At 60.5% G+C, this 22976-nt stretch overlaps 7 protein-coding genes across 10 annotated transcripts in view; 3 read left to right on the forward strand and 4 right to left on the reverse strand.

The window, feature by feature from the left end:
• BICDL2 (BICD family like cargo adaptor 2) overlaps positions 1–4205 on the forward strand; it is a 7731-nt gene extending 3526 nt beyond the window's left edge. The window contains exons 3-10 of the mRNA XM_007453505.1: positions 647–862; positions 995–1111; positions 1209–1355; positions 2241–2435; positions 2552–2701; positions 3158–3285; positions 3537–3657; positions 3744–4205. Coding sequence (XP_007453567.1) covers positions 647–862; positions 995–1111; positions 1209–1355; positions 2241–2435; positions 2552–2701; positions 3158–3285; positions 3537–3657; positions 3744–3905 — 1236 coding nt within the window. The 3' untranslated portion in view covers positions 3906–4205. The remainder of the gene's footprint in view (positions 1–646; positions 863–994; positions 1112–1208; positions 1356–2240; positions 2436–2551; positions 2702–3157; positions 3286–3536; positions 3658–3743) is intronic.
• A 30-nt stretch (positions 4206–4235) lies between these two features.
• On the reverse strand, positions 4236–7508 carry THOC6 (THO complex subunit 6). 2 transcript variants are annotated; one of them, XM_007453506.1, is made up of 13 exons: positions 7168–7508; positions 6220–6335; positions 6055–6119; positions 5861–5964; positions 5741–5778; positions 5609–5657; positions 5416–5487; positions 5212–5314; positions 5077–5126; positions 4925–4987; positions 4714–4824; positions 4494–4628; positions 4236–4414 (listed from the first exon to the last, which is right to left on the reverse strand). In XM_007453506.1, the coding sequence occupies exons 1-13, from the start codon at positions 7204–7206 to the stop codon at positions 4334–4336; spliced, it is 1026 nt and encodes a 341-aa protein (XP_007453568.1). In that variant the 5' UTR covers positions 7207–7508; the 3' UTR covers positions 4236–4333. The 2 variants fall into 2 exon arrangements, with proteins under 2 accessions (XP_007453568.1, XP_007453569.1); XM_007453507.1 differs by lacking the exon at positions 4494–4628 and having other exon boundaries at positions 4241–4414; positions 7168–7206.
• Positions 7509–7567: 59 nt separating this feature from the next.
• HCFC1R1 (host cell factor C1 regulator 1) lies at positions 7568–8945 on the forward strand. Of its 2 annotated transcripts, XM_007453508.1 has the most exons (4): positions 7568–7714; positions 8024–8080; positions 8194–8322; positions 8566–8943. In XM_007453508.1, the coding sequence occupies exons 1-4, from the start codon at positions 7620–7622 to the stop codon at positions 8699–8701; spliced, it is 417 nt and encodes a 138-aa protein (XP_007453570.1). In that variant the 5' UTR covers positions 7568–7619; the 3' UTR covers positions 8702–8943. The 2 variants fall into 2 exon arrangements, with proteins under 2 accessions (XP_007453570.1, XP_007453571.1); XM_007453509.1 differs by lacking the exon at positions 8024–8080 and having other exon boundaries at positions 7585–7714; positions 8566–8945.
• A 232-nt stretch (positions 8946–9177) lies between these two features.
• TNFRSF12A (TNF receptor superfamily member 12A) lies at positions 9178–12389 on the reverse strand. Of its 2 annotated transcripts, none has more exons than XM_007453510.1 (4): positions 12243–12389; positions 10234–10338; positions 9877–10011; positions 9178–9780 (listed from the first exon to the last, which is right to left on the reverse strand). In XM_007453510.1, exons 1-4 carry the CDS (start codon positions 12274–12276, stop codon positions 9584–9586), a joined length of 471 nt encoding a protein of 156 aa, XP_007453572.1. In that variant the 5' UTR covers positions 12277–12389; the 3' UTR covers positions 9178–9583. The 2 variants fall into 2 exon arrangements, with proteins under 2 accessions (XP_007453572.1, XP_007453573.1); XM_007453511.1 differs by lacking the exon at positions 12243–12389 and adding an exon at positions 11087–11197 and having other exon boundaries at positions 9178–9791.
• A 1290-nt stretch (positions 12390–13679) lies between these two features.
• CLDN6 (claudin 6) lies at positions 13680–14989 on the forward strand. The gene has a single exon (XM_007453512.1). The coding sequence runs from the start codon at positions 13706–13708 to the stop codon at positions 14369–14371; it is 666 nt and encodes a 221-aa protein (XP_007453574.1). The 5' UTR covers positions 13680–13705; the 3' UTR covers positions 14372–14989.
• Positions 14990–15702: 713 nt separating this feature from the next.
• Positions 15703–16356, reverse strand: CLDN9 (claudin 9). Its single transcript, XM_007453513.1, has one exon. It carries the CDS (start codon positions 16354–16356, stop codon positions 15703–15705), a length of 654 nt encoding a protein of 217 aa, XP_007453575.1.
• A 6146-nt stretch (positions 16357–22502) lies between these two features.
• Positions 22503–22976, reverse strand: part of GREP1 (glycine rich extracellular protein 1) — a 26288-nt gene continuing 25814 nt past the window's right edge. Inside the window, exon 33 of the mRNA XM_007453658.1 lies at positions 22503–22959. Coding sequence (XP_007453720.1) covers positions 22503–22959 — 457 coding nt within the window. The remainder of the gene's footprint in view (positions 22960–22976) is intronic.

Here is a 22976-nt window from a genome sequence, read left to right on the forward strand (position 1 = left end):
GCTAATCATTGTAGCAGCTGTGGTTAGCTTCACCTTCTTGCATGGAGAGTCTATGACGGGGAGGCAGGAGACGCTGGCCCCCTGACTTGCCTGCCTCCACAAGCTGGGCATCTGGGTGTGCCAGGAGCATCCCCCTGCTGGTTAGACAGGTTTGGGGGAGGGTAGGCAGAGGCCTGGGGCCAGGGTGTGGCTGACCAGGGTTAATTAGAGGGAGCTGGCCAGGAGGAGCTGGGGTAGAGGGACGGAGCAGAGAGGCTGGGCAGAGGCCGAACCTCCAGAGCCCCTGGAACCCAGGTGTGTGAGGCCATGGGCCGAGGCTTCAATTCTGCCAGACTCAGGCGCCAAAAACGGCGCCTACGCCCTCAGGTCCAGAAGCCCTGGTGGCAGCCAGAGGTGAGTGGGCATCAGGGAGTCCCGCCCAACTCTGGCCCAGGGTCAGCCCCTCCTGGAAGCTTCTATTGCTCCCCCTCCTCCTCTACTGTCTGAGGCTGTGTCTTGCTCTCTGCCCACTTCCTCCCCGGCTCTCATGTTTCTGGTTTTCAGGCCTGTCTCAGATGCCCCTTGGACTTTATTTGGGTCTCTGTCTCCCTGCATCCCGTCCAGTCACACCTCACCCTGTCTCTACCCTCTGTCCCGGCCCCCACAGCGGCTGCAGCAGGAGAACCATGAGCTCCGCCGAGGCCTGGCAGCCCGGGGAGCTGAGTGGGAGGCCAGGACTGTGGAGCTAGAGGGGGACGTGGAGGCCCTTTGGGCCCAGCTGGGGGAGCAGCGTTCTGAGCAGCAGGACAGCGGACGGGAGCGGGCACGCGCCCTCAGTGAACTCAGTGAACAGAACCTCCGGCTCAGCCAGCAGCTGGCCCAGGTGGGAAGGCCCTGACCCCGGGTCCCTGGGCAAGGAGTGGCAGATACCTGGGTCCTGGTGGGAGTGGGTGCACTGGGCTTGGTGTTGCGGCTTGGGCCAGCTGAGGGTTCCACTGCCTCCCCCCACCCTCAGGCCTCCCAGACTGAGCAGGAGCTTCAGAGAGAATTGGATGGCCTTCGGGGGCAGTACCAGGCCCAGGCCTTGGCTGGGGCAGAGTTGAGGACACGGCTGGAGTGTCTGCAGGGGGAGGTGAGTGCCAGCTGGGTCTGTTGAGCCTGGAAGGCTGGCTGGGGGCTGTCTGTGCCTGGCCTAGCCCTTCCACTCCAGCTCTGAGGCCTTTCCCCAGAATCAGATGCTCCAGAGTCGCCGACAGGACCTGGAGGCCCAGATTCGAGGTCTGTGTGAGGAGGTGGAAAAGGGCCAGGGCAGGCTACAGGCAACCCATGAAGAGCTGCTGCTGCTATGGCGGGAGAGGCAGGAGCACAGTCTGGAGGTGACTAGTAGGGTTGGGGTGGGCAGGTGCATCCAGCCCGGGCCTTGGCCACTGCCTCAGGGCTTCCTGGGAGAAGACACCAGAGCTCGGTCACTGGGAGCCCTAACAGCTGGGCCAGAAGAGCACAGGCATTAGCACAAGGGCAAGTGGGAGCCATAAGCTACTGAGCAGGGGCAGTACTCTTAGAATGCATCAGAGACTGGCATCTGGGAGGCCAGGGATGGGGCTGAGGCCAGAACTCAGGGCAGAGATGATAGGGACCTGGACCAGGTCTGGGCTGTGAAAATGGAGGAAAGGAAATGAAAAGAGGCAGTATGGCTTGCTGTTTGAGATCTCAGGAGTTTGCACTTTGTGGTCAAATTACCTGGGTTCTTATTTCAGTGTACCTTCCTACTATTGTGGAACACCAGCCTCAGTTTCCCCATCTGTGAGATGGGATGGTAATGGTACATGGCTGTGGTAAGGGTGTGAGACACTCAGCACATTGCCCGGCTTAGAAGAAACGATTAGTCAATGCTGGATGATAGCATTAGTGAGAGAGTTAGAAGGTAGATCGGTATGGTCGGGGGAGGGGGTGGGGCTTTTTGAGGTGACCTGGTGGGGTGGGACTGGAGGGAGGGTGATGGGAGACTTTGAAGCCGGGCGCCCACTGGCGCCCTGTTTTATAGGGGAGGAAATTGGTGTCTGCCGAGGGGAACTGCGCGGCCCAAGGCAGCCCAGCGATCCGGGAGTGGGAGCCAGCTTCAGCGCTGGGCTGCGCGGACTCGCGGGGCTGCCTGACTCTCTGCGGCGTGCCGGCGCCCCCTGTGGGCCAGCCGCGGGATGCCGATGGCGGGAGCACCTGGCTGACCGCCCTTGTTTCACTCTGTGGTGGGTTGGTCGCAGCTGGAACTCGCGCGCTCCGAGGCGGGGGAGGCACTGAGTGCGCTACGGAGGCTGCAGCGGCGGGTTTCGGAGCTGGAGGAGGAGTCGCGCCTCCAGGACGCCAACATCTCAGGAGCCTCACTGCAGTTAGAGCTTGCCCATAGCCTCGACAGCAAGGACCAAGACCAGAACGCGGACAGCGGCGGAGATGCTCTGGTGAGCTCTCGGCCCACCAGCCCCTACACGTACCATCCAGGAGGGCTGCAGACTCTGCCCCTCCTTTTTTTCCCGCGAGGTTCGACACTGCACTGACCAGTTTCATTGGTGAACAGGCCACTCTGTCCCCAGAGACCCAAGAGGCATCCAGCCACCAGCCTTCGCCCCAGGAGGAGAGGTTGGAGCCTCCCAGAAAGCGAGCATCCCTGAGCCCAGCAGAGATACTGGAAGAGAAGGAGGCGGAAGTGGTCCGGTTGCAGGATGAGGTGGGGGGAGCATAGTACTGGACGCAAAGCCCCTCTCAATGTCAGTTTCTCTTTCCCATCTACATCTCCTAACCTTTGCCCACGAATTCCCCTCTACCTGGATAGCCCTTCATCCCAACAAACTTGCAATCATGTTTCAAGAGCCAGCCTGTATGTCACCTCCTCCAGGAAAACTTCCTGGACTACACTGCCCCTTAAGTCCCACCTCCCAATGCTTCTCCATGCATCCTTCCTGCAGGTTTATACCACCCATCTAGCCCCGACCAACCCCACCCCTCTAGGCGCTCAGAAGATTCATCTCCAGCACAGGACCACAACTGTCTGGGTTGTTTGTGGAGCAGGCGGGGATGGGGGGTGGGGGAGGGGGCGGGAGGGCGGCGAGCTGGAGTCCAGGCTGCCTGGAAGAGCAAGAGCTGGGACACTCAGCTGCCTTTCTGCACCTTACCCTGTCCGCAGATAGCGCTGCAGCGGGAAGAGCTACAGTCCCTGCGGGAGGAGCTGCAAAGGCAGAAGGAACTGCGGGCGCAGGAGGATCCCGAGATCTTAAGCGGCGCCCTCTCGGATCGGGACGAGGCTGTGAACAAGTGAGCATCTGCCACCATCCACCACCGCCCCAGGGGGTGCTAGAGGCCCCCAAGACACTCTGGCCTTTCTGGGTCTCGGATTCCCTCCCGCGAGTGCTACAATTGTCCCCACTCCGATGCAAAGCCCCTCTAACCTCCCTGGTTTCGCTATTAGCGGCCTCACTCCCGCCTGGGTCCAGGAGCCCCCAACCACCACTGTTCACTGAGGCCCCAGCGCCCTCGTACCTGCTCTCTGCCCCTCTCTTTTGCAGGTCCCTGGAACTGGCCCTGGAGCTCAGCCGCGTTTCTCTGGAGCGGGACTCCCTCTCCCGGGAGCTGCTTCGCACCATCCGCCAGAAGGTGGCGCTGACGCAAGAGCTGGAGGCCTGGCAGGTGAGGGGCGGGGCCGGCGGGGCGGAGCCGGCTGGGGCGGGGCCAAACGCTGACCCGACCCGCCGGCCCGGCCGCCCTGTCCGCAGGATGACATGCAGGTGGTCATCGGACAGCAGCTGCGATCACAACGCCAGAAAGAGCTGAGTGCGACTGGATCCGCCCCGAGCCGCAACCTGCCGCGCCCCTCGCTGCGCCTGGGCCCTGGGCCCGCCGGCGGCTTCTTCAGCAACCTCTTCCGAAGGACCTGAGCGCCCGGTCGAGGGGGCCACCTTTGCTCTCTTTGGCTCACTTTCCTCTTCTGGCCAACGGAGCGACGGCCCCGACTGTCTGCCAAAGGCGGCTGGTGCCCTCTCCACCCCGAGAGGCTGGGCAAGGGCTCACCGGGAGCAGGGGCCAGGGACCCCAGGTGGGTGGCAGGGGCAGGTGTGGCAGAGCTGTTTTTCGAATCTATATAGGTCCTCTGGCCCCTGGCATGCTCCAGGACAAGGGTGAGGGTGGGTATTTATGTATCAAGCTCAGACAGAGTAATATATAAATCATTGCACCGACTTGGCCTCCATTCTTGGGAAAAAAAAGCACATGAAAAAAAGAATGGCCCAAATTTTATTAGTATAAAAAAAAGAAAAAAACAAACCACTCCAAACCCCTGAGATGGAGGTGGGGGTGTTGCTGGAGGTCAGAAGGACAGGGAGAAAGCTCGGTAGCCCAGATTGGTGAAGACATCCACCCTGCAGCTGTTGCCTGCGGCTGTCAGGACCTAGAGGCAAGAGGGGAGTGACTGACCTGCCCACATGCCCTGGCCTCCCAGGATCCCCACCGCCCCTTCCTGAACCCACCTTGCACTCAGGGGCTGCTGGTTGCTGGTTGAGGCTGAGGCTTAGCAGCCCTGGGGAGGAGCCAGGCACCTGGGCCTTGAGCTCCCCGCTCAGCTGCCACTGATTGACACAGCGACCCTGTCCAGCTGATAGAATCTGTGGAAGACAAGGAGGGGCCTCAGGGTTCAGGGCTGCAGGGGGAAAGGGGCAGGGCTGGCAGAAGCAAGACAGAGGGCCTCACCAAGTCCTGGTAGAAGGTAACGTGCTTCTGTGGTGCCCGCATGGGGAAGACAGTGGTGGGTGTGGAGGATCGAAGGTGCCAGAGGGTTAGTGCTGGGCCACCTCCACAGACCTGGGCAGAAAGGTGGGGGTCCCCAGCCACCATGAACCACAGGCCCTCAGCTGGACAGGGCCCGGAGCTGCCACCCCATCCTGCACTCTGCCCGGCTCACCATCCAGTCTGAGTCAGTTGCCAAACATCCAATCCAGCGCCCATTGTGGGGCCTCGAGCACTCCTGGAAGGGAGGAGGAGAATAGAGGAGGAGGTGAAGACACAGGAGATGCCCAGGAAGGAAGAAGGACAGAGCATGGGGTGCGCCCTCACCTCGTGCTTGTAGACCTCAATCGTCTGGACCTCCTTGGCCGTGCGGAGGTCTGTGGGGGAAGAACCATAAAAAGTACCCTCCTTGCCCCAGCCTCCCTTACCACCATCTCTCTCTCCAATCAGACATTCCCTTACCCCAAAGCCGCACGGCCCCATCCTCGCCACCTGACAGCACCTCGGGGCTCCGCTCCCGCAGTGCCAGGCAGTGGATATAGTCCGTGTGGCCCCAGAGAGCCCGCTGCAGGGAGAGGGGCAGTGTCAGGACAAGATCCAGGAAGGATGCTGCTGCCCCTGCTCCCCCACCCCGCCCCTGCCACTCCAGTTCCACAGTCCTCTCACCGTGAAGGTCCCCGTCTCAAGGTCCATCGTATGCAACTGACAGTCTCCCCCCGCCAGGATGAGGGAATTCTCCTGCAGAAGAAGGTAGGATGGGGTCAGAAGAGAATGTCAAGTCAGAACAGGGAGAGGAGAAGGATTAAAATTTGGGCCCAAAATAGGGCAGGGCAGAGCCCCGATTAAAAAGGGCTCAAACCTTGGGGACGAGAAGCAAAGCATTGATCTCAGGTACTTCCAGACTGGTCCTGGGAGAGGGAAAGCAGAGTCAGCTCTTGTGAGGCAGTACCTTCACCCCCACATGCCCTCTGCCCACATGGGCCTGGCTCACCTGTATGGGGGCTGACGACGCCACAGCTCCTTACAGCCCTTCATGGAGGAAAACACTGGGTGACCTCAAAGGCTCTCTCTGGGTCTGGGCACCTCACCCTTCCCCCAGCTCCACACTCACCTTCTTAAGGATCTCTGCCCAAAGCCAGGCCTTCACCTCCCCATCCCCAGCACTGAGCAGATGTCGATCAGTGGAGACCATGCTGTAGACGGGTCCATCGTGGGCTAAATGGAAGTACAGAACCTGAGTGACCCTGTCCTGCTCCTCTCGTCCACCCGGGGGTTCCCTAAGCTGGCCTCAATGCCTGCACCCACCTTGGAAGGTCACCATGGGCTTCTTACTTTCCTCTTTGGCCTCAGAGCTCAAAGCAGCAGACAAGCTGAAAGGAGAGGGGCCTGAGAGTCAGAAGCAGGGGGCATCAGCCCCAGGAGGACCAAGTGCCAGAGCTAATGGATGGTGGGGAGCAGAGGCAAGGGTACCTAAAGATGGCTATCTGCCCGTAATTGTTGCCGGCTGCCAGGAACTTCCCACAGGGTGAGACATTCTGGGAAAAAATGATCATGTGCAGCCGCTGCAGGGCCTGAAATACTTCCATCTGTGGAGAGAGGCTGGATGAAGGCTGTCTGGGGCGTCTGGGACCCCTGAACCACACACTCCTTCCTGCTTCCCCTGCTGCGGTCCGGCCTCCCGCCGCAGTCCGGCCTCCCACCGCACTGACTTCTCAGTTCTCCTTTTTATAGCCCACCAAGCAGGCACCTGTCCATATAGTCACAGTGGTGGCTTGAAGAAGGAGGTGAGAAAGGGGAGAGTTGAGGCTTGATGCCTAGTGGAACTTTTGTTGACCAAGGACTCAGCCTCCTCCACGTTTCCTCAACTGTCAAAAGGAGCCCACGGGAGATTTTGTCACGATTGGATGAGCTACTGTATATAAAAAGCTTCGCACAGGGCTGCCTCGGAGAAACCGCTTAAAAAGTGGCTCTAGGGGCTTCCCTGGTGGCGCAGTGGTTGAGAGTCCGCCTACCGATGCAGGGGACACGGGTTCGTGCTCCGGTCCGGGAAGATCCCACATGCAGAGGAGCGGCTAGGCCCGTGAGCCATGGCCGCTGAGCCTGCGCGTCCGGAGCCTGTGCTCCGCAACGGGAGAGGCCACAACAGTGAGAGGCCCGCGTACCGCCAAAAAAAAAAAAAAAAAAAAGTGGCTCTATTACTCCAATACAGAACAACGTACTGACTCCTAATCCGTATCCTGACTTTCATGTTAGGCCCCTGAGGTATTTCTGGGTTACTCTCCCTCCCTCAGGTCAGAATCCGAGTCCCACCAACAGCCCACGCAAAACAGGTCTTGAGCGCAGGACTCCTTGCCGGCCCCTTCGGAGCGGGGCATGGACTACAAACCCCCGAAGGCACCGCGCATCGCGCCCCCTCACCTGACCCAGAGGCACCGCTTGCGGCATGGCTCGCTCCATCTCGAGAAATAAAAGTCCCAGAGTGCTCCGCGCGCGACGAAGCCTCACGAGACCGGAAGTGCCGGCGAGCACCTCCCTTTCGCGGCGCGTCACCTACCCAATACCGCTGGCGGCCCCGGCGTGAAGGCGGCCGCTGCGTAACCCGAGTCCCAGGAGAGAAGGTGACCGCCAAGAAGGTCCCAACACTAAGTGGCGCCCTCCTCAACGCCACTACACCAGGTCCCTCCCCTACCTCCTCCCCTACCCCGCTGAACCGACCCGCCTTCCAGTCGCGTGCCGTCAGTCTTCCGCGCCTGCGCGGAACCTGGCAGCGCGCGCGCCTAAAGCCACGCCCACGCGTTGAGCCACGCCCTCGGAGGCTCCGCCCCTGCCGCCCGGATCCCACCCCTCCGCTCGCAGGACCCCGAACCCCAATGATCTTGCAGCAACCCCTGGAGCGAGGCCCCCAGGGTCGGGCCCGGCGCGACCCGCGGGCCGACTCAGGGGCGTCCCGAGGCCTGGACGCGAGGTGTGTGTGGGAGCCCTGGGTGGGCCTGGCCCGGGGGCCCAGGAGCTTTGCTGGACCCTCAGGGCTGGTCTGCAGGATGACACGCGGTGGGGGTTATCGGCAGGGCTTGGGCATGAGTTGAGACAGGATTGCAGACTCGGGACAGACTCCGAGGCAGGCTTCTGGATGGTCTGGGAGAGGCGGTGACTTAGGCGTCAGCTGAGACAGGCTTGGGCTGGGGGCTCCTGGCTGACCCTGCAGGCTTAGTTGGGCAGATCCTGGGAATGGGTCCAAGAGGGTGGGGTGCTCCTGGCTCTCTTTTCTTCCCAGCTCCCCTCTCCGAGGAGCTGTGCCCATGAGTACCAAGCGTCGCCTGGAGGAGGAGCAGTGAGTTTGGGGGCAGGGAGGGACTCCCAGCAAGCCCTCTGTCACCTCAGGTCCCCATCAGACTACCTCTCTTCTGAATATCCCAGGCTGCCTGCCTCCTCGTCTCTCCCCAGGGAGCCCCTGCGCAAGCAGTTCCTGTCTGAGGAGAACATGGTCACCCATTTCTCTAGACTCAGCCTGCACAATGACCACCCTTACTGCAGCCCCCCCATGGCTTTTCCCCCAGCTCTGCCCCCACTCAGGTAGGCACGATCCACAATTCACTAGCTGGGCCTTCTGGAGGATCATACCCAATCCTCAGAGCCAATCTCCAGGCTCTGCCTCATCTTGCTATTTTTAGCTTCTAGCCAACCTCTGTTGTTTCCCTACTTGGCTCCTTGGAAGGTGCCAGCAGTCCAGGAGCCCCTGGGGACCTGTACCAGGTGGGGTGTGGCTCTGCCAGTCCAGCCTCAGCCTTGTGCCGTGACTGTCATTTCCTCTTCCAGAAGCCCTTGCTCTGAGCTGCTTCTCTGGCGCTACCCTGGGAACCTGATCCCTGAGGCGCTCCGGTTGCTGAGGCTGGGGGACACCCCCACCCCCCACTATCCTGCAACCCCAGCTGGGGACATAATGGAGCTCTGAGTGCTGGGGGGCAGTGCCCCTGCCCACCTTCCTTATTCCCCACAGCAGCGGAGGCCAGCACTCCCACGAAGGGAGCGGCTGCCCTGCTTTTCCTCCAGACCAGGCCTCTGGGCACCAGGACCTTCCCCCAACAGAGGACACTGAGCCCCACGGAGCCCTGGGGTGGGAGGCGAAGGAGCATGGGAAGGGAGCCGTTCCCTCCCCAAAGAACTGAATAAAGATTGCTGAGCAAATGAAGGCTTCAGTGTGGAACCCAGGGCCTTTTGGGAAAGGGAGGCCAGGGCAGGGGTACTGGATGCTGGGGTTTCTCCTCAAGATCTTCCCTGGAAAACGGTCAGGGCACAGCCAGGTCCTGGCAGGCTGGGCTCAGGCATTGAGAATGTGTGAGTCAGAGCCTCACCCCCACCCCCGCGGCTGACTCACTCCTCTCTCCAGCTCTGGGAAGTCAGGCTGGGATCATGCCACTCTCCAAACCATTTAAAGTTAAAGATTCTTTTATTAATAAATTCTCTCCCCCTCCAAACTTTCTTCCCAAAATAAATATCTCCCCCCTTTTGGGGGTTGGAGGGGCAGTGTCTTAGGGCCAGCCCTGCTAGAGGGCCAGCCCCCTAGTGTTAGGAACAGGTCCCTAGCCCCCCAGGCTGAGACCCCGTGGTGGAATTTCAGTACATCTGAGTGGGTGGGTCCTGATGTTGTGTCTATCCCTCAGGTCAGCCTGGCCCCCAGGCCATAGTGGGGGTGGGGGGACCCTTGTGCAAATGCTGTGGTTCCTTAGTATCAGCTGTCTGGCATGAGCCAGCCAGGGTCTCCTTTTCTATTCTGGAGCCAGAGTCAGGGCAGTCAGACACCTTGGAAGGCCCTTCTGAAGCCTGGACCCAGGCCTCAGAGAGGTGATTCGCTGTCCCCCATCCCTCCACACCCCTGTGGTTGGAGCAGCCTGGCTCTGGCTGTGTCTGGGAGGCTGGGGCTGGCTCCAGAATGAATGAATGAATGATGAGTGGGCGCAGCCTCCTGCTGGCAGGGGGTGCTCACTGTCACTGGATCAGTGCCACGCCAGGACAGCCCTCCCCGCCGGTCTCCTCGATGGGGGCTGCAAGATAAGAAGAGGGGCATCAGGAGCAGGGGAGATGTTGAGGAATGATGAGGGGCCGTCGGGCGGGCGGGGGCACACTTACTGGTAAACTTTTCTCTCCTGCGGCACCGTCTCCAGACCAGGAATCCGGAAAGCAGCCCCAGAACGAGGGCCAGGCTCAGGGCACCCCCAAGGATGGGCCACAGCAGCCTGAAGGAGGCTGGAGGGGCCGCAGCGCCTGGGGGCGGGGCTCCAAGTCAGACCTCGCCCCTCTAGGGACCAGCCCCGCCCCCTAGATCGGAGCCTTGCGCCTTTCCACCACCTTGGTCCCTACCCCAGTCAGAGCCCCTTCCTCACTCCAGCCTCTCCCAATTAATTCCACAGATCTGCTCCCCTCTCCACCCAGAAACCCTCTCCCCCAGTCTGGGATCCGCTCGCCTCTGGCCCCGCCCCCACTCACAGCCCAGGCAGAAGTCGCTGTGCGGTCGCGTGGGGCACGATGCGCAGTCCATGCACTTGTCTAGGTCCGCGCTCCAGGAGCTGCCGCGAGAGCAGGGGGTGGTGCCTGGGGAGGGGGCCGCGAGTCAGAGGCGGGGGGCGGCTATTTTTGGGGCTGAGGTCAGGGTCGGCCGGCTCGAATAACGTGAGTCACCGGCGCCCTCCCTCCACATTCCTCACAGGTGACTGCACGGCCCGACCGGGACACGGCAGCGCGGGGGAGAGGGGGGCGTAGTGCGGGAGGCTGCGGGGAGGGGGTCAGGTCCCCATAACAGCCCCCCCCGCCGCCGCCGCCGGCGGGTGACTCATTCCTGGGCACCGGGCCCGACCCCGGTCCCTCTCCCCGCATAGCTGGGCACTGAAGTCACCGGATGGAAGGGGGCACCCCACATGGTATGGGGGGCACAGACTTCCGTGCCTCTCAACACCCCCCAACTCTTCGGTCAAGGGGGGGTGGGCAGACCCGGTATTGATCAGGCTGGGGGCGTGCCACCTTACCGGACGGGACATCCCTCCCTCAAACTTTTCTTCTGTCTCCACTTCCGAGTCCAGACTCAGGACCGAAGCCTCCCTCGCCCCACAAGTTGGACAGGCGGGAAACTGAGGCCCGGACTACGGATGAAGCTGGGAGCGAGATGGGACCTCTCCTGGCCAGGGAGCGCGGTGTCTGGAGACCACCTGACCCCGGATCCCCATGTCCGCCTAGTCCCCCCAGTTCTGCCCCCTCCTCTAGGCCCCCAATGACGGCTCCCCGATCCCAGACCTGGGATTCCTCCGTCTCCCACGCCCTCCCGCCCAGCCCGGGCCGGGCATACCTGGCACTCGCTCCCCGGCCGCGGCGTGCAGCAGCGCCAGCCCGAGCCCCAGCACGAGGAGCCGCGGCAGCGGGCGTAGCGGGCCGGGAGACATGGTGTTCGTCGGTCGGCGGCTGCAGTCTGCGCTGGCCGCCCGAGTATCGGGAGAGACAGCAGCGGCCCCGCCCCCGCCTTCCGGGGCGGATCCCTAGCCTCTGCCCGCCCCGTGATCCACCCCTAGACGCCGGGTCCCGCCAGGACCTCTAAGTTCAGTCATTCGCTCAACAAATGCCGTCTCTGTGCGGGAGCGGCCAGAACGCCAAAGGGACGCAGATCTGGCCCTGCCTTCTCGGTGCGGAAGCCCAGGAGGTGCGTGTTGGGCGAGAGGGCGGATCTGACACGAAACAACCCAGCACAGAGAAAGCTGTTTCTTAAGGGCCCCGAGGGTATGATAATAACAATACAACAAAAATAATAATACTGTGCCCTTTAATTTCTACCTTAGGACATAGTTACATAGTAAAATGTGGGCTTGTTGTCTCCATTTATCAGACTAAAATGAGTCTCGGGAAGGTTAGGTGAGTTCCGGAGTCGAGCCCCAAGCTCTGTTCGGCTCCATACCCTGCCCCTTGACCCACTGGTTGCCGGACTTCAGCCAGTTGATGCCCTGCACCCGGGCCAGATGGGGGAGCAGCGGCTCCAGGCTCGAGCGTCCCCCACTGACGAGGTTGGGATTCGCGCGTCCGCCGCGGTCTGAACTGGGGTCTCTGCCCCTCCCCTGGGCGGTGGTCCGTTGACGTCATTGCCTCTTTAAGACCCCCGCCTCCGCCCCAGTCCCAGCACTCCGCCTGCTACTTCGAATCTTGGTGGACTTCTTTGCAGGTGAGCGTGGGGGAAGTGTGCGTGTCGTGGGGGAGGGGGGAGGTGCCTCGAAGATAGGGGGGCAGGAGGAGTGGCGGAGTTGGGTTGGGGTGCGCGTGAAGAACCTGAACTGATTGGGCGGCAGCCACCCAGGGCCAGGAGCCCCTGGGCGGGGGGCTGCACCAAAGCCCTAATGGGGTCCTTTAGCGGAAGGGTTAAACGCCCCTCCCCCCAGCCCGGGGACAAAGGCACCGAAACCCAGGCGCCCCTCCCCCACATGCGCTTCCCTCTGGGGCGGGGCTCCCTTCCCCCTCACCTGCCGGAGCGGACCCTGCAGCTAGCGCCGCCATTAGAACCCTCCAGGGTGCGCGGCTTCCAGGCCGGGGGGCTGAGGACACCCTCCTTCGGGCCAGATTCAGAAGGGAAATAGGGGTCGAGAGCGGGAGGAGACGCCCTCGGATGAGCCGAGCCTGTAGTGCGTGGAAAGGGAAGGGGTCGAGAGCAGGGACACGCTTGTAAGGGAGAGGTGCCGGGTGCCTAGTCTGGCGTGGCCCCGGCCCTAACCCGGCCAGAGTCCTGGAGGGCTGACACTGGGTTTGGGATTAACGCTGTACGGCCCGCCGCGTCCTATCTCCCTCCAGGTCATGAGTTCGGCCCGGGTTATGGGCGGGTGCAAATGAGTGGAGAGTCTGCCCTCTGGCCACCCTGGTGGGGCCGGTGCTAAGTTTAGGTCCGAGCCGTGCGCGGGAACTTTGGGCAATGGAGAGCCACAACGGGACCCTGAACGGAAGGGATCCCCCGTGGCGACCTCCAACACGAAGTGGGATGTGAGGGGGCCAGGGCTGCCCCAGAGGAGATGTTTCGCTGGACAGCCCCCAAGGGTGGTAACTTCTTTTAGGGAAGTTGTGTCCTGAGATAATGGCATTTGGGGCAAGAATACACAAAAAAATGTCACCAACCTTGGGGGTCTGCTCTCTGGCCCCCCTAGGGGAGGGCAGAAGGGCAGGAACCAGGGAGGCAGCCGGTGGCCTTGGGAAAGGAAGTGCTTTGGGGTGGGAGGGCTGTTTTTGTTTCTGTTTCCCTCCATCTTTCCTGCCCCATCCAGGGTCTGACTGGGTGGGATTGGTTTGGGCCAGGCAGTGGCAGGCAAGGCCAGGGCTGACTGGCCACCATGTACACAAGATCTTAAGATCAAACTGGCAACCGCCTGTATGGGGTACAGAACCAAGCTGGGGTGAAGGGTTTGGACATTTATGTTGGGTGCTGGGAGGAAACTTGTATCTCTATTCTTGGTGTTAAAACTAAGTTTTAAGCCTGAAACTCACGGCTAGAGCAAACCTACCACCCATTAACCCTGTGGAAACCACCAAAAAACTGCCTTCTATTGTTTCATCCCTTTTGCCCCTTTGTACGCAAAGTAGCTGAAGCCATGGGCAAGCATGTGCACAGGCTTTATATTTCATTTGCACTCAAAACAACTAGGACTGGGTTGCTTACTTTTTCATTCTTATAAGCTAGTGCCTGTCTGGGGAAAAAAAAATACTAAAGCATTAAATGCTCATTTTGCCCGTGAGAAAATGAGGCTCAGGGAGCATGCCTTGCCCATGTTACAGGACACGGTGTCCTGATTCCCAGGGTTCATACTCTTGGTGTCCTGTGTGGTGGGCATGGCATGTGGCATGGGGGTTAGCATTCATTGGGAACTAGGGTCTGGGCTAGCTGATCTTAATGTTACTCTGCTTCTGTCCCGCAGTGCAGCTCCTCAACCTCAACCTCGCCATGGCCTCTGCTGGTCTGCAAATCCTGGGGATCGTCCTGACACTGCTTGGCTGGGTGAATGCCCTGGTGTCCTGCGCCCTGCCCCTGTGGAAGGTGACCGCCTTCATCGGCAACAGCATTGTGGTGGCCCAGGTGGTGTGGGAGGGGCTGTGGATGTCCTGCGTGGTGCAGAGCACTGGCCAGATGCAGTGCAAGGTGTACGACTCGCTGCTGGCACTGCCCCAGGACCTGCAGGCTGCCCGAGCCCTCTGTGTCATCACTCTCCTAGTGGTCCTGCTTGGCCTGCTGGTCTACCTCGCAGGGGCCAAGTGCACCACCTGTGTGGAGGACAAGGACTCCAAGGCCCGTCTGGTGCTCATCTCTGGGATCATCTTTGTCATCTCAGGAGTCCTGACCCTGATCCCCGTGTGCTGGACGGCCCACACCATCATCCAGGACTTCTACAACCCCCTGGTGGCCGAGGCCCAAAAGCGGGAGCTGGGAGCCTCCCTCTACCTGGGCTGGGCAGCTTCTGGCCTTTTGTTGCTGGGTGGGGGGCTACTGTGCTGCACCTGCCCCTCTGGGGGGTCCCGGGGCTCCAGCCATTATATGGCCCGATACTCGGCCTCAGCCCCGCATACTGCCTCTCGGGGTCCCTCTGAGTACCCCAATAAGAATTACGTCTAATTCGGGAAGGGGAGCGGGGGCTCCCTTGAGAGTAGAGCCTAACCCTCTGAGCTGGAGCCATGGCAATGGTGATCCATGACAGCTTTGGTGGTGTTTTTGCTTTGTATTGGGGGGGTGGGGTGGTTAATCCATTTGATAACCCACCTGGGCTCTGCTACTGGTGTTCCTCACCTTTGGATGATGGAGCCAAAGAGGTGATGCTTCAGAGTTTCTGGATCTTTCTCCACCCTGGACACCACCATCTTAGAGACCAACCTGGAGCTTTGGGCCCCATGTGAAGGGTGCTTGCTATCCAGGTGCTTTCATCCTGTCCCCGAGAGTTCCTGCAGATGTTGGGGGTAGGGCCTCCCTAGGCCTGCAGAGACAAGCCTTCCCTTGCTGGTCAGGCCTCTGGAACCCCCAGGGGCTTTTGAGCCATGTGTAGCCTCTAGAGGAGCAGGTGATAAGTTACCAAAGACCCACCCACCTCCAAGTCTTCTGACCTCTGGCTCCTCCATCCTGAGTCATGTCCCCCCTATGCTGACCCCTGACCCTCCCATCCCCAGCCCCTGTGCACTTCTGCCATGTCCTGCCCACACTCACCAGTTTTTACTAAATAAAGCACATTTTGTTTGGTTACTTGCCTTGGTGTTGCTGGGGGTCTGCTGAGTGCCAGCATGGCAGGAGGAGGTGGGCACAAGTCACTCATCTCCTGTGTTGCCCCATGCCTTGCGTGGCCTGAGTGAGGTTACCCACTGGTCAGGACCTGGAGCAGGCCTTGGCCTGACAAACCCAGGAGAGGCCATCAGGTCTTCCTGGCCCAACCACAGATCAAAGGAGCCAGGTTACAAATGGTCTATTTATTCCCTACTCAAAGGTGGGGGTGAGAGGGGTTGATGATGGGCAGGGCCTCCAGGCCTGGAGGAGAGTGGCTGCTCCCAGGTGACCTGTCCTGGGCCTCTGGATGCTGGTAGCGGCCAGGTCAGAAGGGACCAACTCCAGGCCAGGAAGGGCATAAGGAGCTACTGCCCTTTGGGTGAGGCCCAGGTTCTGGGGGCAGGGGAGAGCTCAGAGGAAGAGGAGGGCCAGCCTGAAGAAGAGACAGAAGAGAGAAAATTGGGGAAAGCAGGGGCAGGCCAGGGCACCCTGCCTGGATGGAGGTGGGGACCCCACTGAGGAGGGTCTAGACTCAGTCAGGCCCACTGAGACTAGCCCTGCAGCCGAGCTGGGCTCCAGCATCTGGAAAGTGAGTTTCACCTGGGGGAGGGATTGACAGTAGAAGGCAAGGATTAGGGCAGGGCATCCAGCACAGGGTCAAGGTTCTAAGCAGCAGGCTTCCATGGACATTCAGCTCACACGTAGTCTCTCTTGTCCAGCCCAGATGCACCCGAGCGGGAGGGGATAGAGTAGCCCAACCTCGGTCCCCGGGGCCGGTCGATCTGGGGCGGGGGGCATGTGCAGCAGAGGAGGCCCCCGCCCAACATAAGCAGGGCAGACGCCGCCCAGCCCAGGTAGAGAGAGGCTCCCAGCTCCCGCTTGAGGGCCTCAGCCACCAGGGGGTTGTAGAAGTCCTGGATGATGGCGTGGGCGGTCCAGCACACAGGGATGAGCACCAGGATGCCTGAGAGGAGGAGGATGACCCCTCCGGTGAGCACAATGCGGGCCTTGGCGCCTTCATCCTCCACGCAGGTGGTACACTGTGCACCCGTGATGGCCACCAGCAGGCCAAGCAGGGCTAGCAAGAGGGCGATAACGCAGAGGGCTCGGGCAGCCTGCAGGTCCTGGGGCAGCGCCAGCAGCGAGTCGTACACCTTGCACTGCATCTGGCCGGTGCTCTGCACCACGCAGGACATCCACAGCCCCTCCCACACCACCTGGGCCACCACAATGCTGTTGCCAATGAAGGCGGTCACCTTCCACAGAGGCAGGGCACAGGACACCAGGGTCCCCAGCCAGCCCAGCACAGCCAGGGTCATGCCCAGGAGTTCAAGAGCAGTCGAAGCCATCTGTCCCCTCAGTTAGGTCTTCCCAACTCTAGGAGTCCTGGTTGATTTGCAGGAGTGGGTCCGATGCTGCGGAGCGTTAAGTCAGCGTCCTCTGACCAAGACAGTCCTCACATCTGTGAGCCTCTGGCAAGGTACCTCCTTGCTCCGTGCCCCTCACAGATGTGTCTCTGAACCTCCACGAACACAAATCAACCTCAAGTCCTGATCAGCTGAGTGGCTGGTGTCCCTTCGAGGGGCCCGTCACCCCTCAGATGCCCAGCGGCTGCTCCTGCCACCCTGCAGTCAGGTCCCACCGCCGCCTGTCTGACCCAGCTTGCATGGACCCTCCCGACCCACCTTCAGGCTGAAGAGAGATGTGTCCCCAGAGTTGGTGCAGGTTCACGCTGAACAGCTCACCTGGCAGTGCCACCTGGGGACTCTGCTAGCTCCCGGTTGCAGGCGGGGTTTTAAGGCCAAGGCAGGGGAGGAGCAGAGAGGCCGAGACTGGGGAAGCCAGAGTGATGGGAGGAGGCGGGGCTGGGGATGGGATGGGAGCCTCAGGGTCAGTGCGGGGGTGAGTCATGACCAGGATGGAACAGGGGAAGAAAGAACATCCATGCCATGGGAACCCATGGACAAAAGAATGGGGAGACTGAGGACTGGCTGTGGAGGAAGGAATGGGGGCCATAAAGGTACTGGCTCAGGACAGAAGTGGGAGAGTATCTTGGGGAGCCTCCTGTCCCCCGCCCGCCGCTGTCTCTGCTCTCCCCCACCCCGTGATGCAAACGCACCAGCTTCCCCAGTATCACACACCCCGCCCCTGTCCAGCTGCCCGCCAACCGGGGACTCTCTGCAATCTGATCTGTCTCCCGTCTCAGCCCAGTGGCGCTGGCGGCTCCCGAGGGAGGGGCCCTGCCCGCACTGTTCCCCAGCAACAGGTGCCTGGCGCTCAGCTCAGGTGGCATCACCCAGGCAATGGCCTAGAAAACCCCTCCCCAACTTCTACATCAGCTCAGGTGTGCCATCCCCACCCCTGCTACTGAAACTGGGGGCTGAGCTGAGGGTGTCTGGGGGCCAGGGACAAAGAGCCCGTTGTGCAGGTGGGGGAGGGGGAAGGGGGAGAGTAGCAGGGGCGCGAGCCCTCCATGGGGGTGCAGCCCCAGCACCCAACTCTGTTCCTCGGGGAGTGGGACACCACAGAGGAGGGCGTCCCTGAGCCCTGCCCCACAGTCCTCAGGAAAGACACCCCTCCTGAAGACCCCCTCAGAGCCTGTGACTCCCCTCGTGGGGGCAGCCTGGAAGTCACATAGACCATGGCTCAAATTCTGCCCCCCACCCGGGGCCAGTTCATGGAAGGTCAAAGTCCTTAGCCTCCTTGGGTCAAAGATCCCTTTGAGAAGCACACAAACAGGAGCCCCTCATTTTGGGCGGGCCATGAGCTCCTTCAAGGCCCTCCCTGGGTGCTAAGAACTGAGGATTATTGTGTGAAAAGGGAGTTGGGGGCTGATGAAAATTCCACTCTCCAGGGTGGTGGAGAGGACCCCCGGGGGAGAGCCTCTCCACCTGCCCTCCTCCTGAGGAAGCTGGAGCTCACCTGGCCTGTGGGGGCAGGGGTGGGAGGCCCCCCAATGCACACCTGCACCACTCTACGACCCTGAGGGAGGGGAGGGGTGCTAGGTGCCTCCTCACCTACCCAGTGGGGCTTCATTTATAAAGGATTCTAATTTCAAGTGGCTGCATTGCTTCTGGGAATGGGTTTTAGCAATTTTTTGAAAGAGATGTTTATATCTTCATCAGATTTGCAAAGGGATGCGTGCCCCAGAAAAGCACAAGAACCCCTCCCCCTAAAATGGAACAACTGAGGCCAGTGCCAGCCAGTGGGTCTGACAGGTGGACGCCAATGATTGGAGCTTTCTCTACACTGGGTGCCTCCCCAGAGAGAGGCAGAGATCAACTGGTATGGGCTGACCTGGTGGCCCCGGCCTGAAGACGGCAGGAGGGTGCTGATGCTAGCTGGCTGGGAAACGGCCAGAGCTCCCTGCTGGCTGTGATGGGCAGGGGGAACCCTGGGCAGGTTGTCCAGCTCATCTAGTGCCCCCTCACGCCCCCAGGCCTCAGATTTCACGGGGGTAGGTGGGTGGTTGAGAAGAAGGGCAAATAGAGGCAAGCCTTCAGTGGGCTCCCTCTGGGGCCACCAGGAATCCAGTCACACAGGTTTGGGCAGGCAGGTGTCAGGGAGCAGCAGCCAGCCCGGATCTCTGGAGGGCCCACCGAACCACACAAAAGGCCTCCCATCCTGGGCAGCCTCAGCCCAGGGCCTTTTCCTTCCCCAGGCCTGGAGAGAGTCTGCCTCCTGCCTTGGGCATAAGGTCACCAACTCATCCTGATTTGCTTAGTACATTCCTGGTTTGAGCACTGAGTCCTTTATAGGGGGGTCGGGGGGGACGGGGACAGTTGGTCAGCCTGCAATTGGGCCTTGCTTTAAGGGCCCACCAGTTCCACGGGCAGCTCCAACCCCCTCACCCCAACGTCGTGATGGGGCCTGGTGTGGGCACTACACACACCAGGTAAACGTGGTGCCCAGAGATGGCACTAAGAGGACCCTAAACTTCTTAGATCCCATTTCCTCTTCGGCTCAACATGTCTACACTCTACCCCTGCACTGCCACACGGGAGGTGGGCGCTCAGAGGATGAAGACACCCCTCTCGCCGCCGCCCCCAGAAACCAATCCCAGCCGGACCTGCCTCCGGGCACAGGGCAGCTTCAGCTTCCTCCCACCTGTCTCCCTTTTCCCCCTCTTGATAAGGTGCCTCCTCCACAGCCTAGACGGAGAGTAAAAGTGGGGACATTTGTCAGAGAACTAGGAGAGGCACACTGTGTGTGTGGGGGGGGGATGGGCAGCAGAGGTCAGAGTCCCAGGGCACCTGGGCAGGAATGTACTGCCCACCGTCAGCCCTCAGCCCTCCTTAGGCCATGGTTGGGAGGCCCCAGGCCCTCTCTTAGGTCCTCTGGTCAACCTGGATTCAGCTGGATCTGGGAACCGAAGGGTTAAAGTTGGGGCCTAGGCTGGGCCTGGGACTCTGGCTGGAAGGCTGTGGACAGGAGAGGCCGGGACCCCCACTGTGTAGTTACCATCTCAATGACACTTTACCGAGTCCGCAGGAAGCCCCACCTCATCCGCCACCTCCTGGGAAAGAGGTGGGGGAGGAGAACCTTCCCCGCTGTACCACTGAGGGAGGAAACCAAGGAGGTGGAGGGGGGCTTGTCCTCCTCACCCCTTCAGGGAGTGACAGAACCCAAACTAAGCTTTGTTCTCTCTGGGAGGGAGGAGGGGTGGGAGGCTCAGGTGGGCAGAAGAGACTGCAGCTCAGCTTAGATGGAGGTGAAGTGGGAGGGGGTTAACTCCAATCCTATTGTCCATCTCGCTCCCCTTACAGGGGAACAGGACAAAAGAGGTGAACTGACTGTGGCCACCATGGTGCCAGGAAGGGTATGGAGGTAGCTATGGGGGCTGCACAACAACCCCAAAGGCTGCATCGCCCGTTTCCCTGGGGAGGCACCTGAGGCCCCGAAGTTGCAGGTAGAAAGCCCCTGGCTCCTGAACCAAAAGGAAAAGAGGAAACACTGACATCCCATAATAATTCTCAGGGACTCACACCCCCATTTTACAGAAAAGGGAGCAAGCTCAGAGAGCTAAGGAACTTGGCCAAGAGAACACATGGGCAACAGGACAAGCCTGATGCAACCCCAGACTGACTTCAAAGCCTCCGGCTCCTTGCCCAGCAACGCTGGCTGAGCTTCCTGAGGGTAAGCTGGGCCTCCTGGTGCCTCTTTCCCCGAAGGCAATGCAGCCCGCAGCCCAGCCGGGCCACCCCCCACCATGTTGAGCTTCCCTCAAGCCATCCTCCCTGCGTCCTGTCCTTTCCTCCAGAGCCAGCCATCCCCTCCTCCTCCCACTCCCGAGGCTCCCTGCGTCATGGGGAAGTCTCTGCACAGAACAACATCTGTATCTGATTACACGGGAAGCCACCCTCCACCTGGGTTCACTTTCACCGTGTCCATGTCCCCGTCTCAGAAAGCAGAGTGCTCTCCACTCGCAGCACGCAGATCAGTGAACTCTGGGGTCAGACGTGGTGTCAACCCCACCCCAGGACCTTGCTGGGCAAGTCACGACTGCCTAATCTCGGGTGTCTCCTGGCTATAAACCAGAGGGAGAAGCCTGCCCTGCTTACCTCCAGGGTTGCCAAAGGCACTGGCTGGGCCGCAAGTGCCCTGCACACCTTAGGTATTGTAGGTATTAACTTGGGACGGGAGTATTTCATCAAGAGCACAATGGCAGTTTCACTTGTAAACTGGGGCCGACTCCATTGACTGGGTAACAACTTCATTATCAGTCGTAATTGTGATCTTACAACCACCAGCAGTTAGCCATCTGTATCTCTGAGAGTGCTGTCTTCTTTAGGAGCCCACATTCAGTCTTGTCCTTCCTGTTTACTGATTCTCAGCTCAGAGTGGGGAGAGCTACAGGACATAAAGAGCATAGAGAAAGCAGCAAGCTGGCAGGAATGCGAACTTGCCACAATTCAGCAAGGGGGAAAGTCAGTCTACTTTTTTTCCTGTGCCAGTGAGAGCTTTATCAAGGCACTAGCGCCTTTGGATCCTGCGTGAGTACTCCAAGGGCACCCAAGGCTCAGGTTCGGCAAGGGGTAGGGCCTAACACATGCTTTAGGGAAGCTGAAAGACAGCGTGGCAGGTGGGCCAGCCCCACAAGGGAGAGCACACTGCCTGTATGGATTGGATGGTGGCCCCCAACACTATGTCCAGTCCCAAGCCCTGGAACGTGTCAGCGTGGCCTTATTTGAAAAAAGCGTCTTTGAAGGTGTACTTAAGGATCTCAAGATGAGAGCATTCTGGACTTAGGGTGGGCCCTACATCCAATGACAGGTGTCATAAGAGAAAAACAAGAGGGAGATGTGAGACACAGCTACAAGGGAGAAGGTCATATGAAGATGGAGGCAGAGATTGGAGTGATGCAGCCACAAACCAAGAACACCTGGAGCCACCAGAAGCTGCAAGAGTCAAGGAAGGATCCTCCCCTAGAGCCTTGGGAGGGAGTATGGCCCTGGGACACCTTGATTTTGGACATTTGTCTTCTAGAACCAAGAGAGACTAAATTTCTGTTTTAAGCCACCCAGTTTGTGGTGATTTGCTACAGTCTCAGGAAACTCATACACTGCCTTTCTTGCTGGCAGGTCCCAGGCTCTCAGAGGTCTCCCAAGGTCAATTTGGCTTCCTGATACCACTCCTGAGCTGCTGTAGAAGAGCCCATTGAGATAGGACGTCTGCCTGGTTACTTGAGCCCAAGCCACCTGAGTAACAAAGGGAACTTTATTCTGCGTTGTACATGCTGGGGAGAAAGGGGGTGGGGGGTGGTGAAGGGAGGTAGTAAGGATGGGGAGAGAACAGGGGCTTCCTCTCATGACTCACCCTGGGAGCTTTCCTGTCCCTTGGGGATGACTTCAGAGCCCTCGCATGTGACACTCTTGTTCCAAGGCCCAGTATCGACTGTCCATCAACACCGCTGTTCTCCCCGTGCGCCCAGGCCCAAGGGACCCCAGGATCTAATTCAACTGAAAGTTTGACTTCTTAAGACTTGGAAGGCAGGTTCTGAGTTTCCAAGAAGCCATACAAACTTCAGAGAAAAACCTTAGCGATGGCATCCAAACCCTTTACTGTACAAGGGAAAATGAGACATTTTGCGTACTCTAGTAAAAGTATTTTTAAATTTTGTTTTCATTTCCTCAAGCCGCGTGCTGTGGGCTCCCAGCCCCACCTGCCCAGATCGCCAGCCAGTTTATCACTACAAGGAATTAGTTACATTCTCAAATGACCAGGCAAAAGGCTTCCTGTAGGACAGTAGGAAAAAATGGAAGAAATGGCCCCAATTTCCAAACAAGCTTATTTTCAGACTTGCTCCTTCCTCCCCCAAAGCTGGGCTGCTCCCGACACGCCCTCCTTCTTCCCCAAGCCGGGCTCCGACCCACGCCCCTGAACCGGCCGGCGGGGAAGGCGGCGAGGGGCATAGCCCCTGGATCCAGGCAGGGCTGCCAACTCACCCGCCCGCAGCCCCTCCGGGGCGGGGAGGGCCAGGCTTTCAGTACTGCGGCTACAGGAAAAAGTGCGGAGGCGGGGGCGGCAGTGGCAGCGGCGGGGGGAAGGCAGGCAGCAGCCAGGGGTCGAGCGGCGCAGGCGGCGCGTGCAGGTTGAAAGGCGAGGGCCGTGCGGGTAGCGGCGGCAGCGGCTGCGGGGGCGGCTCGGCGTTGAGTGGCGGGCGGCCGCGCGCGCCCACGGGCCCTGGCGTGGCGGCGACCACGGTCTCGGGCAGAGGCGGTAACGGCAGATGCGAGGGCGGTGGCGTGGGCGCGGGGAGGCGCGGCAGGTCCTGCAGGGCGAGAGCGGCGGCGGGCGGCGCGGAAGACCAGGCCTCGGGCGGCAGGTCGGGCAGCGCCACGTGGGCGCCGGGACCCCAGGGCGCCAGCGGCTTGGGCCGCAGCGGGAGCGCTGGCAGCGGTGGCAGCTCAGCCAGCGCGAGCGCCGAGGGAGGCGGCGGCGGCGGCGCGGGGCTCAGGCCGGGCGGCAG

This window comes from Lipotes vexillifer, unplaced genomic scaffold, assembly GCF_000442215.2.
Source record: "Lipotes vexillifer unplaced genomic scaffold, Lipotes_vexillifer_v1.1 scaffold914, whole genome shotgun sequence".
In the NCBI taxonomy this organism is placed as follows: Eukaryota; Metazoa; Chordata; class Mammalia; order Artiodactyla; family Lipotidae; genus Lipotes; species Lipotes vexillifer.

What these genes read in the sequence shown, in the direction of transcription:
- THOC6 (XM_007453506.1), bottom strand. Translation starts at nt 7,206, where the DNA reads ATGGAGCGAGCCATGCCGCAAGCGGTGCCTCTGGGTCAG. An exon ending in TGGGGCCGTGCGGCTTTGGG is followed by an intron (nt 5,127 to 5,211) that starts GTAAGGGAATGT and finishes CTTCCCCCACAG; the next exon opens with ACCTCCGCACGGCCAAGGAG. An exon ending in CAACTGACTCAGACTGGATG is followed by an intron (nt 4,825 to 4,924) that starts GTGAGCCGGGCA and finishes CTTTCTGCCCAG; the next exon opens with GTCTGTGGAGGTGGCCCAGC.
- HCFC1R1 (XM_007453508.1), top strand. Translation starts at nt 7,620, where the DNA reads ATGATCTTGCAGCAACCCCTGGAGCGAGGCCCCCAGGGTCGGGCCCGG. An exon ending in TCCCGAGGCCTGGACGCGAG is followed by an intron (nt 7,715 to 8,023) that starts GTGTGTGTGGGA and finishes TTTTCTTCCCAG; the next exon opens with CTCCCCTCTCCGAGGAGCTG. An exon ending in CCAGCTCTGCCCCCACTCAG is followed by an intron (nt 8,323 to 8,565) that starts GTAGGCACGATC and finishes TTCCTCTTCCAG; the next exon opens with AAGCCCTTGCTCTGAGCTGC.
- TNFRSF12A (XM_007453510.1), bottom strand. Translation starts at nt 12,276, where the DNA reads ATGGCGGCGCTAGCTGCAGGGTCCGCTCCGGCAG. An exon ending in CAGCGACTTCTGCCTGGGCT is followed by an intron (nt 10,012 to 10,233) that starts GTGAGTGGGGGC and finishes CCCCGCCCCCAG; the next exon opens with GCGCTGCGGCCCCTCCAGCC. An exon ending in CAGGAGAGAAAAGTTTACCA is followed by an intron (nt 9,781 to 9,876) that starts GTAAGTGTGCCC and finishes GCCCCCATCGAG; the next exon opens with GAGACCGGCGGGGAGGGCTG.
- CLDN6 (XM_007453512.1), top strand. Translation starts at nt 13,706, where the DNA reads ATGGCCTCTGCTGGTCTGCAAATCCTGGGGATCGTCCTGACACTGCTT.
- CLDN9 (XM_007453513.1), bottom strand. Translation starts at nt 16,356, where the DNA reads ATGGCTTCGACTGCTCTTGAACTCCTGGGCATGACCCTGGCTGTGCTG.